This window comes from Lissotriton helveticus, chromosome 7 (genome assembly GCF_964261635.1).
Source record: "Lissotriton helveticus chromosome 7, aLisHel1.1, whole genome shotgun sequence".
NCBI classification, from domain to species: domain Eukaryota; kingdom Metazoa; phylum Chordata; class Amphibia; order Caudata; family Salamandridae; genus Lissotriton; species Lissotriton helveticus.
The window spans coordinates 1,284,526,134-1,284,541,365 of record NC_136068.1 but is presented as its reverse complement, the minus strand read 5'-3'; the positions used below and the strand labels follow the sequence as shown (position 1 = coordinate 1,284,541,365).

Genomic DNA, 15,232 nt, shown 5'->3' with positions numbered 1-15,232 from the left:
TGCGTCCGCCTCGGCACTGCGGGCTCCCCCGGCGGCGCCGGTCGTTGTGTGGGTCCTCGGGGGGAGGGCTGTCTGCCGTAGGGCATCCGCTGTCTCCCGCGTCCCCTCCGGGTCGATCACTGCCTCACCGTGCCTCACCTCGGTTCAGAGCAGTGAGTGCGTGGGGGCCGCGACGTAGGTGGGGGGTGCCTGCTCTCCCCGTCATCCGGGCCCGTCCTTGGTGTCCCGCAGCCGTTTGGAGCGCCTTCCGGACCACTGGTGTGCCCACCTGGCAAGGCAGTTAGCAGTTCGTGAAGCCCGGGCAACTCTGTGCGGGTGGTCCGTCGGGCCTTCCCTCTAGGCCCAAGCCGCGGACTCTCCTGGATGCTCCGCCGGCCAGGGGGCGCCCGGTCCCGCAAGAGAGCTGTGGGAGAGGCCGGGGTCGGCGCCCGGGAATGAAAAGTTGCCCGGTGTGCCGTGGCGGGTTCCGGGGAGGTCCGCTCGAAGTTCTGGGCGGCTACTGTGTAAATTGCCGGATAATTGGCTCAGGGAAGGGGAGCCGGTAGCGGAGCTCTACCCAAGAGCGTCCGTCGCCATTGCGTGCTTAGCCACGCCCCTAGTGCTTGAGACCCTCATGTGTGATTTCCTGCGCTCTATAAATCCTGGAATGTATTCTCATAGAAGCCTGCAGCAAGACAGAATGCTTTCTAACCAAGAAAACACAGGGAGATGATGGATGGAGCGCTGAAACTTTTTCAGACACTCACCCCCAGTCACAAATCTTGGTTGAATCCATCATTGTTCTTTAGATCACTTCGCCACCCCATTTCAGATACAGCTGTATGCAAACCAGTCTTGATCCTATGCCTCATGGGAACAGTCCAGCCCGAACTGCCAAGCCATGTCTTACCTGGACCGGAAACAAGCATCCTGGGATCGGTTTCGGGATAACAGCCCTCATCAGCCAGGCTAGCTTGAATACAGTGGCAAAGTGAGCAAGGGGCCCACGTCTGGCGTACCCTGCCCACTTAGGTCGAACAAAGCAAACACAAGCAGATGATGGATGGAGCGCTGAAACTTTCTAACTAGCCCAGTTGCATTTTGAGGTTTTCGACTGTCATTAAAAACGTTTTCTTTGTTCTTTCTTTTTCCCTCCCACCTTTAATAGAGCATGAAGATGCAAGGTTCAACAACTTGTTTTTTCACAATTGGTTTAATTACTTTGCAAATGTAAATAACAATAACAAGTACCTTCAATCTGTGAAAACATGCCTACCTTTCTCCCTCTTTCACTTCAAAACTATATGAGTGTGTACGTTATCAGAGCCTATGATTTACAAACAACAGGCGATCTGTAGAAGCGCAGGTCTTACTTCGGACAGTTATCAACCTGTCTAAGCTAGTGCGCCCTGATGATGCCAGACTGCCATACAAGGCGCTCAAAGAAAGTTTACTCCTTCCCTGCATTGTCTGATAGCATCAGGCTCCCGTCTGTAAAGTTACCCTCGCAGGCAGCAGGTGAGGCCCGCCGCCGCCTCCAGACTCTCGGAAGGGGCGGTGTAAAGTTTGGAGCGTGCCCCGGCAGGTAGGGCCTGCCCGGCCTTCCTTTCCAGACAGTCTCCGCACGGGGCAGGCCCTGGAGCTGGGGCGAGCCCTCACCCCCAATCAGGAGGCAGGGGAGGGATTTCCTGGTGAGGGAGCGGGCGGTGGGAGGCCCTCCAGACCCATAGGACACGGGAGGGAGACGGCGGCCCGCCGAGGAGCACCGGCAGAATTTAAGAGTGGGAGGAGGCCGTGGCCCGCGCCCGGTCCCTGGAGCTGGACGAGGAGCGGTGCTGGTTCGACACCCAGGGCGGGGCGGCCCGGAGACTTCTCAAAAGTAGGACTTTTGTACTCTCGCACTCTCTTTCTCTCCTGACCGACCGCCCGCCCCCCTCCTCCTCCCGCCGTCTGGGGCTTGGAAAGGGATCTGAGGAGGCTGTGTTCAGAGTGGCAGCTGGTGCTGTGTCCAGGGGCCGGCAAGAGCCGTCTACTGCGGCCGTGTGTGAGCTGAGGACGGCCGTGTGAGGTGCACACGACCCTGGGTGTGTGTAGGGGCCACTGGCAACTCTGTGCCTTTCCATGGAGTAGCAGGCACTGTGTGTTCGTGGAAAGGCAGCTCTGAATGCGCATGGGGCAGTGGGTGTGTGCAGAGTTGTGAGGAAGACTAAAGGACAGGCTGTGCGTGGGTGGGCGCCAATTAACGAAGTGCGTGTGGAGGAGTGACAGACAGTGTGTGTGGGGCAGCAGCTGATTGAGCGATAGCACGCAATTCAATTCTCCGAGTGTGGAGGGGCAATTTACTTACACAGCTGTAATCGTGAAGTGGCCAGAGGCCTTACATCACCTGGTTGTTTAGCGGAGGAGTTTTAGTTAACCCGATTTTGCATTGTGGGACCCTTAGTTTCGCCTTTTCCCCCCCCATTATTAGTATATAACCATTAACCCTTTACATGGGAGTGATGTTTACTAAAACATATAGGAGGACTCTGGCTGAATGTGCCTTGGCAGCTGTGCTCCCGGAGGTGCAGCAGGCAGGCCGGTGTATTTGTGGCGGCGAAACAGGTCCCTGGAATAGCCTGTAATATTTTGGAAGTAACAGGGATGTGTCACATAGCATAAATGTAACATTGTTCCGTGAAGTTTTGGTACTTGTATGCCTTAACTAGTGCCCCCACCTCACTCCATAGTCCATTTCTTTGGGCAAACATAGCATCCGCCACTGTTTGTCCTCCTCCCTCCTGGGTTCTACGGTCTGTGAATTCCTCTCTGAAGGGTGGGGGTTGGGGTGGTAAACAGTTTACTTGCTACATTATCCCATTGCATGGCCTAGTTTAGTATTGTTAACCTTTTGATAGTCTGTGCCCATATGGGGCATGGTTGTCCCCAAGCTGGTACAGACTGTAATCTTCAGTGGGACATTTAGAACAAGTGTTAATAACCAACCCCTCCCTACCCTTACTAGGAACTGTCCCCCACAGATTACCACAAGGAAATCCCTCTGGACCGGTAACTGGGCGTCCACAGAGCTCGAGGGGTTGCTTTCTTCAGCTTGGAAATTAGACTTTGTCAATCACTCCAGTTAAGTATTTCATCTCCCACCTAATGCTATTAGCTGTTTTCGTGATTTTTTTGTTGTTGTTTTTTTTTTTTGGACCAGCTCTAATGCAGTCCTTTCATTGAACGGCATTATGGACTTCTTCACAACTGTAGTCCTCTATGTATGCTCCTCCTCTCACTTAAGTGTTTTGCTCTAATATGCTAACCGCACGTTAGCACATTCAACCCACACATAATGGCTTTGCCAATGCTTCTTTTCAGAACTTTCTGACCAGAAAGCAGATCTTGAATCTAGTAACGGGTGCCATCGCAAAATGTAATCACTCTTGAACATGAGTGCAAATTCTCAGACTTTTTAGGCTCTGCCCAAATAGCTCTAATTTTGTAAATGCTTAGATTTCAAAATGCATAGAATTACACCAAACCACAGATTGCCCTAGTCTGGTCTGAGCTGTAAATTCATGTTAGATGCTTTAATTCTGTCTAGAGTTGTTTGCCATAGTAGAGGGCCCAAATGAACCCAGGGATTTCTGTTTGCATCAACACATTGCAGACGTTTCTCCATCCCAACAACTTTGCCCCTATATTTATATAGTTGCTTAGAAAAAACATGTTTTACAGGACGTTTTGTTAAAGATTAAATAAATCTAAAAAAAAAACAGGCAGTTGGCAAGATAAGGTTACCAGCACTACCTTCACTCTACCCGTACCCCTAATTTAAGGGTCTTTCCATATAAGTGTGACCAGGGGTGCTTTGTGGTTCCAGTGTTGACCGTGATGGTGGTGGCTGTCTGTGTTTGTTATCCATTTAATTTTAACCATAACATACATTATCATGTTTTTGGTGAATATTTGGGGGTTCTATAATTATCGTTTATGGTGGAAATCCATAGATCATTAATCAATATAGTTGCTGAAATGTACTGCCCATTTCATGTCCTCTGAAAGGAGGGTTGGCAGAGGCGGCATGAAAACTGTGGCTCCAAGTGATGGAAATCACGTTCAGCTGGTACAGGAAATGGTTTCTGCAGATTACTGTTAACTATAGAGACACCAGGGAATCGGGTCATGTTCTGCACTTTAGGGGTGGATTATCATTCCCTCTTAGTGTGTAGACGTGTGGAGTGGCTACACGGGCTCACGTCAGCATGATTTGTGGACAAAATGGATATTTGGCTGTTTTGCAGAATCTTAGGCTGGAACATGGTTGACAGAGCAAACATGTTAGATTCTCCAAATCGGATTCTGTACAATTATACCAATGCATCGGGATGCTGGAATATGTGACTTTCCGACCATTGAATGTAACCATGGAATTAACCCTGTACCTATGGATTGAGGTGTTTTAATCCTGTTTGCCTTTCAAAATACTAAACCTGTTTAAGCAAGCCCACAAAAAGGATATATTCTGGTACATTATCTGTCTTAATACGAAATTACCGAAATAAAAAGCACACTTTCTGTATAAATGTAACCTAAACTAACTATTCATCTTCTGTAAAGTGTGTGTATGTAAACAATCACACACCCACCATTATAATGTTTTACAATCGTATAATGCCATTGAGGTGTACTGGTGATACAGTTATAAAAGGCATGCTTGAGTAATTTGTGAATGTCACGGTAATGGTATTAGTGGACGATAAACTGTCACATAAAGTGTATGTGTATATATTTGTGTGTGTATATATATGTATGTATATGTATCTTTTTTTATTGCCTGGTGCCCTGAACAAGTTATCAATGGATACTTATTTTTCCTGTAAATAAAAAAAAGTCTCATTGCAAGGAGCACGTCAAATGTTGTGTTAATATTTTCGAATTAAAAACATTATTTTTAAAATGTATTAGCAGAATGGGTTTTTACTTGTGTTTTATAATTAATTATTGTGAAGTTACTGGTTCATAACATTCTCTCTGTAGAAGTTGGTGGTGTAAGTTTGACAACTGATGTTTGCATTGTTTAGCAAAGAGTGGCTAGCTGTTTGCATTGGGTGTTTGTTTTATCCAAATTGTTTGAGAGTACTTGAGCAGTGAGGGTAAAATTGCACTCAAAATAACTTTAGGTCGGCGATTAGTTGTAATCCATAATTCACATGAATTGTGCTGCCACTGATGGTTTTTGGAAATAATTAATGGCTATTGAACCATTTCTGTGAAACTAAGGTTTTGTATTCACACCTGTTTGCGGCCGCAATAACCAGATGTTGTACATGTGCATGCTCTCCTAAAAGGAGCAACTAGGGATGGTTCTGCTCAAAGTTAGATTCATTTGGAGCAGGACTGGAACACAAACTGCACCCGTGTTTGTATACACTGATTAGGCCCCGGATTAATTGCCATATGTGCTCTATCCGGTACCTCCATATTGAGTTGTGCTATAATCACACTACCCCTGCATACGTTTCAGCAGACAAAACCTGCTGGAATTCACCATGGAAAAAAGTCGGCTAAATAACAGAACACTGGTATTTTGGTTCTCACTGGGTGCTATTTATTGCACCTGAATAAACTCTGGTCCCTGCGTTGTATTAGAATTTTGGGTAGCATATATATCGCAATCTTTTCAGCGCCGACCTTAATCTGGGCCTACGTTCTGCAGAATGATACAGATGATGATGGCATCTTCCTGTGGGGTTTTGAGGTGGTCAGCACAGCTCCTTAACTCATCTGAATTTCACGTAAGGTCCATCTGTTGATTGGCGCTGGGCTCCCATAAAACTTTTCCACATAACCCAGTCTCTTCTCCTCTCCTATTTTGTGTGGAAGTTGTATTATCTTGTAAAGAAAGATAGCACTGTGAACCGATATTAGACCGTCTTAATCGCTGGACTGAAATATCTGCTCTCTTGGGCCATGAGGGTCTAGGAATGTTAAAGAGCTGCCAAGTGGCTCCATGTCAAATTTGGCCTATTTTATCCATTCCTCCCTTTTCAGCCAACACCACTTTTTCTGGGACTTACAGTTTGACTGTTTCATGAGACATCTGGTGGCAGTGTGGCATGGGTCCACTTGGCATCCGCTATGGTTAATGAGGAGTAACTTGTGTTGGGCTGGAGAAATATTCCAACCAGATGAGAACTGCAAGGGAGCAATGGGAAGAATTTTGAGGGACAAGTGTGAAATGCCATTGAAGCGGATGGGATCGACTGCAACGAATAACGTGTGTTGGAGGAATTTGCAAACTAGTGCAGAATGATGCTGATGGTAGGCCGGTTTACCTCTCCCAGCATAGACTGGAATTGGCCCACCTCGAACAGTGAGGTTGGTGGCTGATGTGGAAGAGGGTTTCCATTTGCCTTTGATATGAATGTCCTATCTTGTGATGAGGAGCTCTCAGCGGGCTTAATATGAGAACTCCTCTTCCTGTAGAACCCTTGTAAATATCCTATGAGGCCAGATCCATGGCAGTGGTGCACTGTACATGCCAGGTAACATAAGTGCAAAGTGCAAAAAAACATCCGCCGGCATACATGGAGCTCCGCGAGCGGAAGAGTTTCTTTTAGATAAATGCAGTTTAGAGTGATTTTCAGTGTCAGGTGCTTGTCCGCACTGTGCAATCATCGCAAATGGCACCATACACAGCGTAAGCGGGCGCTGCTTCCTTTCTGCCGCTCAAGTAGATTTTTACTTGAACAGCAGCTTTCTCAACACGAGCGGGCGGTTTCTCAACGCGAGCGGTGGCGAGCATACACAACCACTCGCAATGAAAAATCTAACGGCCCGCTTTGAGAAATCTCGCCCGGAGGTTCAGTTTCCACACTTGCGCTCGCCAACTTTATATTGACGATCGCAAATAAGGAAAAATCTTTCTGGGTGGATTTTCCTCGCTCGCTCTCGCCAACTTGACATTGATGTACGCAAGTGAGGGGGGGAAAAAACTCCGCTCCGTGAGTTTTTGGGAACTCCGCAAGCTCTGTGTAACACAGAGTGCAGAAAACTCTGCGAACAGAGCGAAGTTCACCGTCCAGATTTAAATAATATGAGCCCTTGATGTCCTAAAATAAAGCCTTAAACTGAACTATGACCTTTCACGGATATAATAACTGGTTGTTATTGCACTCTCATGTGAGCGGTAGTGTAGCGTTTTTCATTTGACTCGTATTGATGTCTCGTTTAGCTTGTCTGGCTGCCTGTGTCAAAAAGCCTTGTCTACAGGTTAAGGGCAGTGGTAAAAAGGGATACAATGTTTGCACCTGCCTTTATAATACTACCAATAATAAATTAAGTGCAGAGAGCCCTAGCTTGAAATGTCTTTGATCAAACCGAGCACAAAAATTAGCTGGGATTGTTATTCCTTAACCTCTTCCATGCGCTCCGACTTCACGGTGGACATGTGCGGAGGACGGCCGGGGGCTGTCCGTTCTGCGCACGGCCGGGGAATTCCAGCCGTGTCGAAGCGGTTAATTGTTGTGCAAAAATGATAACCAGGTCATGGAAAACTGATCTGTATTTCACTGTGTAAAACACCCTAAATAGCGTGATCACCTATTTCTGTCATTAGAAACTTTGTTTCTAGTCCTAGATTTCCGTGTGACAACTTAATGCATTCTGGCTATTGTAGACTCTGTCTAGGTAATTTGGCTTAATTAGACTAACATACCTGATGAGCGTTGGCACTAGTGTCAGTGAACTGTGTTCAGTGTGTGGCGCTTTTGTTTTTTACCAAATTTACCAATGCGTTTAGTAGCAGGCCCTATGGCACGCAGTTGAAACTTGTACCTGTTATTCTTGCATTATAACCTCTATTTTAATACTTTTGCACTTGCTACTGCTGCCACTGAAAATGTAGGGCATAACCGCTTAGAGCAAGCAAGTGCAATTTGAGCTCTGCTGTTAGTTAGCACAAGTGCAACAAAGCTTGGCAAGGCCAATGGGTCTCACCCGGTTTCCCTATTAACTTCGACAATGATTTTTGGACAATGCTGTGCAACATTGGGCAAAAATAAAATTGAGCGAAGGCACGCACAATGACGCTGTAGGCATATGCATGCGTGATGGCGTTCAGTTTAGTGGCTGTTTTTGCTAGCACCAGGGTTAAAATGACATAGCTCCTTGAGTACTAAAACTCGAATGCAACCTGTCGCCAACAACAGTAACTTTGCCGAGGAGTTTTAGTCCTGATCTTAAGGTGAGCCTTTTGTATCCCCCACCCCATAAGAAAGAGCCAGGCATTGGAGTGTATCGTAGCTTTGCATCTGGGTGTGGCTATCAATAGTGCCACGGCGGAGAGGGGGAGAGGGAAAGAGAGAGGGAGGGAAAAACTGACGTGCTTCAGTTTTTGGAGATATGAAAGCTGGCGAGAGTTCATCTGAACGGCAACAACGTATTTAGAAACTACAGCAATGACTCTAGCCTAGAGACATTCCGGTGCATCTTTAGTAACAACACCAAAGCCCACTCGGACTCCACTGAATGACTGCAGTCTAGTTTCATTGAGGCGCAGCAGGTGTGACCTAGTGTGTGCGTCCTGTAGGCCTCTCGTGCTAGGTCAACTAGTGAGGAGATCATGTGATCAACTAGTGAAGAGATCATGTGTTCAGGTGCAAGCTGTCCTTGTGCACGGGTTGCAAGGTGATGAGTGCGGGGGAGCGGTCCCTCGTGGGTGGCCTCTGTGTGAGTTAGAAGGTTCAAGTGATATCGTCATTATGCGTTAAACAATTAACCCTGCGCCTGGATCTTTTCTCCGTGGTGCTGGGGGAGCAGGGAGGCGAAAGGGGGGATGGAGGTGTCAGCTGACGCTGTCTCTGGATTTGCACATTAGGCAAGTGGCACGTTGAGGTGTGGTTTCCACACCAGTCTAATTAACTGCTATTGTGCGAAGTCATGAAAAGGCTGACCCTCTCCGCGTTAATTGACTTAAATGTGTAGCGGGTGGCACCGTGCGTGCCACCCATGGGTTAAGATGCCAATGAGTTTTACTAAGATCAGATCTGCTGGGGGTGGGAAGAAGGAGATGGGGGGGGGGCTTAGGGGGTCCTACTACTTACCCTAAGAGATCGCACCCTATTTAAACTCCATCCTCCGTGCCCAGAAAGTGTTGACATTGGGTTATATGTTCTGTCAAAAGGTCATAAGGTGCCCTGATCTATTCTGAGTTCTGGAGCAGCCCTGGTTGGCGTGAGGGGGGGGGGGGGGGGAGGGCCGGGGGCTCCGTTCTCAAACCTCGGTTCTATCTAGCATGAAAGACCGCTGCAATCTAACCCTGTGTCCCTCCTTCTGTCTGCAGGACCTTGGAGCCCCGCTGGCCCTCACAGCCTCTGGAAGGATCGCTCGTCGTCCCTGGCTGCCAATGGATCACCCCAGCTGAAATGCACCCTGGGTCCTGGCACGGCGGGGGGCATGGGACTCAGGCCGTGGCTTTGCCCACCCCCGAGGACATCGCGGGACTCTCTCTCAGTGACCCCCTCCCCGGATATCCGGAGTCCATTTAAAAGAGAATCTTAGAGCACCTAAGACCCAACTCAAGGAAGGCTGCCCTCTAGGCTCCTTCTCGGTTCACGCCAGAGATTGCGGGTCCCTGCAAACCGCAGGTTCATTGATTTATTGCCGACCAGGCTTTTTCTTCCATTGTGTGTTTTTTTTTTGTGTTTTATTTATTTTGTATTCCGTGGAGTTTCTTGTGTTTTTCCGTCGAGCTGCCCCCTGCTTGGCTCCTCTTCTACGGGACATTTTTGCTGAGGATGCTGTGATCGGGGTGAAGGAGGCAAGCTAACCGCAGGACACTTCCGGCCCTGGAGCAAGGCCCGGATCGTGTGGGATGGGGCGGGAGCAGGAGCTGATCCAGGCCGTGAAGAGCAGGGATGTGGCGACCACGCAGAAGCTTGTGACCAAGATCAAAGCCTCGAAAAACAGTGAGTGCCTCTCGGTCTGCGCCAAGGGTCTGTGGCCGCTTGTTGAGGAAGGGGGGGGGGGAGCGGAGGCGGGGAGGGGGTGGTCCGTGTGCAGTATTAAAGGACGCATGCTGCTGCCGTGTGGAGCCTGGCACAAGGCCTGTTACACAAGTGCGCTCGTAGGGCAATCTTGGGACACGTGTACTGGAATGTGTCTGTCTGTGGTGTGACTTCTGTCGGTGTAAACAGTCTGCCTTTCTGAGCGCATGTGCGGAAAGCTGACACTTGGGTCCGGGTGTAACTCTGCCTCTTTGTGTATCCTACGCTTTGACGCGCGCGCCCTCTGTTCGTCTGCCTGTAATTCCCATTGCATGTGCCTAGAAGCAGACAGTTTTGGAAGACGCGCATTATAAGTGGTGTCTGTGCTGGGTGGAGCTCGGCCACTAGTGTGCCCTGGCGCGTGTTTACACGACTCCTGTGCAGCGTGTGTGCGCTGTCGGCACCAGCACGGCCGTCTTCTTTATTGCCCCACATGGCACGCAGGAGGGCACTGGACCTTGCCATGTGTTTTATCCGTGGAGGGCAGCAGTGCTGCCTGTGAGTGAATTGTGGCCCGTGGCCCTGGTGGTCCATTCTAGCAGTGTGGCGATGGTGAGCGTGAGCGAATACCAGGGCAGTCGAGGTCTCCGGGGCTGGCGCCAGTGACTGAGTCTCTTGCAGCTGTGCCCACGGCCTTGGGGGACAAGACAGGAGCTGCGGCAGGTGGTTGTGGCTCTTCCTTGGGGTGGGCGATCCCGGAGGCAGCCTCGCCCCTCTCCTCCATCACTGTCTCATCAGTGGACCTCCCTTGGGCCCGCTGAGGCCTCGAGGAGGGACGGGGCCAAGAATCGCAGCAGGTGTTCTCCCAGTGATCTCTTATCAGCGCCACCAGTGATGAGGAGTAGAGTAGTACTCCCCTCCCCCCACCCTGACGGGGTTACAGGAGGCTCTGTTGTTCAGTTATGTGTATTTATTGCTTTTGGCAACTGGTGCCTTTCTCAAGCAGAGAAAAGTAAATAGTAGAAAAAAATACACACTAAAATGGAAAATGAGGAATACAGAGGGTTAGAAAATGCTGCAGTAAAATAAAAACTGATGGGAGTTCTAGAGCGAGATTTAGCCTGAGAGACTTGCACACGCCCACTCACAGCCTTGCACACCCACTCATGCACCCATTCACAGACCCACTCAGACTAACACACACCCACTCACAGACCCATTCAGACACTCATAGATTTACTCAGACAATTGTTCCATTCACAGATCCACTCAGACTCATGCACCCATTCACAGATCCACTCAGACTCATGCACCCATTCACAGATCCACTCAGACTCATGCACCCATTCACAGACCCACTCAGACTCATGCACCCATTCACAGACCCACTCAGACTCATGCACCCACTCACAGACCCATTCAGACACTCATAGATTTACTCAGACAATTGTTCCATTCACAGATCCACTCAGACTCATGCACCCATTCACAGATCCACTCAGACTCATGCACCCATTCACAGAACCACTCAGACTCATGCACCCATTCACAGACCCACTCAGACTCATGCACCCATTCACAGACCCACTCAGACTCATGCACCCACTCACAGACCCATTCAGACACTCATAGATTTACTCAGACAATTGTTCCATTCACAGATCCACTCAGACTCATGCACCCATTCACAGATCCACTCAGACTCATGCACCCATTCACAGATCCACTCAGACTCATGCACCCATTCACAGATCCACTCAGACTCATGCACCCATTCACAGACCCACTCAGACTCATGCACCCATTCACAGATCCACTCAGACTCATGCACCCATTCACAGACCCACTCAGACTCATGCACCCATTCACAGATCCACTCAGACTCTCGCTCCTACTCCCAGACCAACTCCAACACTAACAAACCCAATCACAGACCCACTCTGAGACTCACCCAACCACTCACAGACCCACTGAGACACACACACGCACATCCACCCACCCTACCACTCACTCCCCCACTCAGAAACTCACACACCCACTAACCTACCTGTACAGCCTCTCACACACCCACTCTCAAAGGTTACTGTTGGGGAAATAAAAATGTAAAAAAAATCAAAATTCACTGAAAAAAAACCAAAGGTTACAGGGACGTTACAGTTAGGCTCACATTTCACTCGTACAAATCCAGAGCAATTCAGCAGTTATGGTTATCTGAGCTAACTATAACTTACACCCGCAATGCACTGCTTATGACCTCACATATTGCATCACTCATGACATGGTCAGTGATAACACTGATGACATCACTGATGTCATCCACACAACCACTCACACACCCATTCACACACCTATACAGCCTTTCATACGCCCACACAACCATTCACAGACCCACACAAGTATCTACACAACCACTCACTCAACCATAGCCATTCACTCACACACCCACTCACCTGTACTGACACTCAGACACCCACTCACTCACCGATACATCTACTCATACAACCATTCGCTCACCTATACAGTTACACACTCACCCATACAACTAACACACCCGCTTATTCACCTATACAGCCACTCGCACACCTACTCACCCATACAAGCACTCCTACACACGCGCACATCCTCCCATCCACTTACCTACCCATTCACACATCCATACAAGCTCTCCCACATACGCTCACCCATACAGCCATTCACAGAGAAACTCTCCAATACAGCCACTCGCACACCAACTCACTTAATGAAACACCTACTCTGACATCCATTCACCCAGACACTTAAACACCGGCACTCACTTATACAGCCATTCAGACACCCACCAACTCACCCATAGTCACTCACACGCCCACTCACCTATCCACACAGCCACTCATACACCCACCCACCTACTCACTCACTAATACAGCCACTCACCCATCCAGCTACTGACGCACCCACTTATATACATACACAGCCACTCAGACACCCACTCACACGGGTACACAGTTGCATAGCCACACACATAATATATGTTAGAAATAGTATCCGTCATTAGTTGTACGCCTAGTATACTAATTTAACTTTTGTAGTAGGTTATTATAAATGTGTAACAATTATAAACTCTTGGAAAAAATATAATGTAATTTCAGATGTCATCAGTGATGTCACTGACCATGTTATGAGTGATGTAATATGTGAAGTCAGAAGCAGTGCATTCCGGGGGCGTAAGTTATAGTTAGTTGGATAACTATATGTCTATAACTGCTGAATTTCTATGGTTTTATACACGTGAAATGTGAGCCTAACTAGAAAGTCCTTCTAACCTTTGTTTTTTTTCAGTGGGGGAAAAAAAAAATTTATATATATAATTTAGATTTTTTTTATTATTAATAGTTCACAGCGATGCTTGGAAAGCATATCCGCTGACGTTGTTAAACCTCACATCAAAAATAGCACGTTCACAGAGACCCATTAGCAGGGATGTTTTAATACCAACTCTTGTGGATAAACAACCTCTTCTCGTTTCTCAACCATGAAAAATTTGACAGTATAGTTTTCCAGCTCAGTGCTGGTTAAAATAAGCGGTTCCAATCCTGTGGAAATTGTATCTCTTGCCACCTTCTTTCCAAGACAGCACGTCACTTGCTGCGTTGCCTTGTGTACCCAGTAACCACTGCTTTGGCCTATGCACGGGCGTAAAATAAAATATTTTACCATATTAGCGCGGCCTGTGGTTTTCGAGGGTGGGCAGGCTGTGGAACTTCAGGCCGGCCCCGCGTGTGCAGAATACACACAGCCTGTAATGAGACACTCGGGTGGAATGTGTTTTCTTTCTCAGTATTAACCGTCTATGGTTTGAAATCTGTGTGGGCAGTTCAACGGGGTTTGGGATTATAAATGTATGTTGCGCTGTTTATGGTGCTATAATAGAATGTGCTTACATGTTTTATGCATTATGTAACCCTGTAAGAAGTTGAGGGACAAACGAGTTTCGCTTTGCTTTCCAATGCCAGCCTTCTTTTCCGCTTTGCATCCTTAAGCCGGATGGGAAGCTTTCTTTGGGGACCCTGTGGCCGGCTGTGGGGGGGGGGGTGCCCTGATCTAGGTGGGTGAGTGCTGGGCGACCCCCGCGTCGCCTGTGGTAGAGGCCGTGGGGTGGGCCGGGACTCCCTTCAGAGTGCACGGACCCCGGGTGGGTGGGTGGGTGAGTGTGGCCACTGCCGGATGTCGGGGTGTGCGGTGGTGGTCCGCGCTGCCTCTCCGAGACCGGGGCGGAGTGCAGGGTCTGGAGAGAGAGGCTCCGGGGTCGGGTCTGCTTGTCCCTCCTTGGGCAGAGAAGTAGTAGCAACAGATCACTCCCGCACTCTTGCACCCCGTGTCTGCTCCTTCGCACAGAGCCCGCCACGATTCCTGGATGTACACCTCGCTTCTTCGACTTACTGCTCCTTATGTTATGTCCATATTCCCAAATCGATATTTCTTTTCCTGGCTCTGTTCCCATTTCCAATGCCGTACTCCCGTTCCGAACTGTTAATTCATCCGGTTAATATGGACTGCGTTTGTGCTGTACACTTTTAATGTATTCCTTCTGCTCTTCCTGCCTGCGCTCCCCCACCCGTCTTCATTTCCTTGACCCCCACGCCCCCCCCCCCGCTCTCTTCCTGTCCACGTGCATCACCCTGCCAGGGTTCCATCTGTCACCCCTTCCTCTCTTCATTCGCTAATATCCCCCCCCCCCTTCCTGCTTTGATTCTTATGGCGAGTAAAAAGCCCCTCCCCTTCGAAGGGTAACAATAGTTTCTGACTCTCCCTTTGTGGGGGGCTGGGAGTGTGTTGTATTTGGGGAGCCTGCAGCCTTGCTTTTCTGTTGGGCCAGTGATTGGGGGAGATATGGATACCACGCGTTTTCGTTACTCTCTGCTTTGCTGCATCATTTTCCTATGAGGCTAAACGTGGGATGGAAAGAGGACGCAGGCCCGTGCACGTGAGGCAGAAGTGACGAGGGTCAACAAGCACAGGATAAAATCCTGCAAAATCTGATTCTGGAATGCCCAGAAATTATTTTTTTTATGAATAGGAATACAATCTACCCAGCTGTGCAATTTTGCCTTGAAATCACATCGAGACCTTAGCAAACAGGTGTCCACCGGAAGTACGAAATGTAACCCTGTATCTAAGGGGGCCGGGGGGTGCAGGGTGAGTCCTTGCTGATGCTCATCATCACTGGGCCTCGGCCTTAAACACTTCACTAAATGTCATATACGTTCCCTTCTTGAACGGTATGGTCGGGGCACCAAAGACAG

General features: G+C 48.7%; 1 protein-coding gene across 1 annotated transcript in view; it reads left to right on the top strand.

Annotated features, from left to right (window-relative positions):
* The first annotated feature begins 1,697 nt into the window (after positions 1 to 1,697).
* The window catches only part of CASKIN2 (CASK interacting protein 2), a 277,560-nt gene continuing 264,025 nt past the window's right edge, over positions 1,698 to 15,232 (top strand). Inside the window, exons 1-2 of the mRNA XM_078654526.1 lie at positions 1,698 to 1,858; positions 9,308 to 9,932. Coding sequence (XP_078510652.1) covers positions 9,839 to 9,932 — 94 coding nt within the window. The 5' untranslated portion in view covers positions 1,698 to 1,858; positions 9,308 to 9,838. The remainder of the gene's footprint in view (positions 1,859 to 9,307; positions 9,933 to 15,232) is intronic.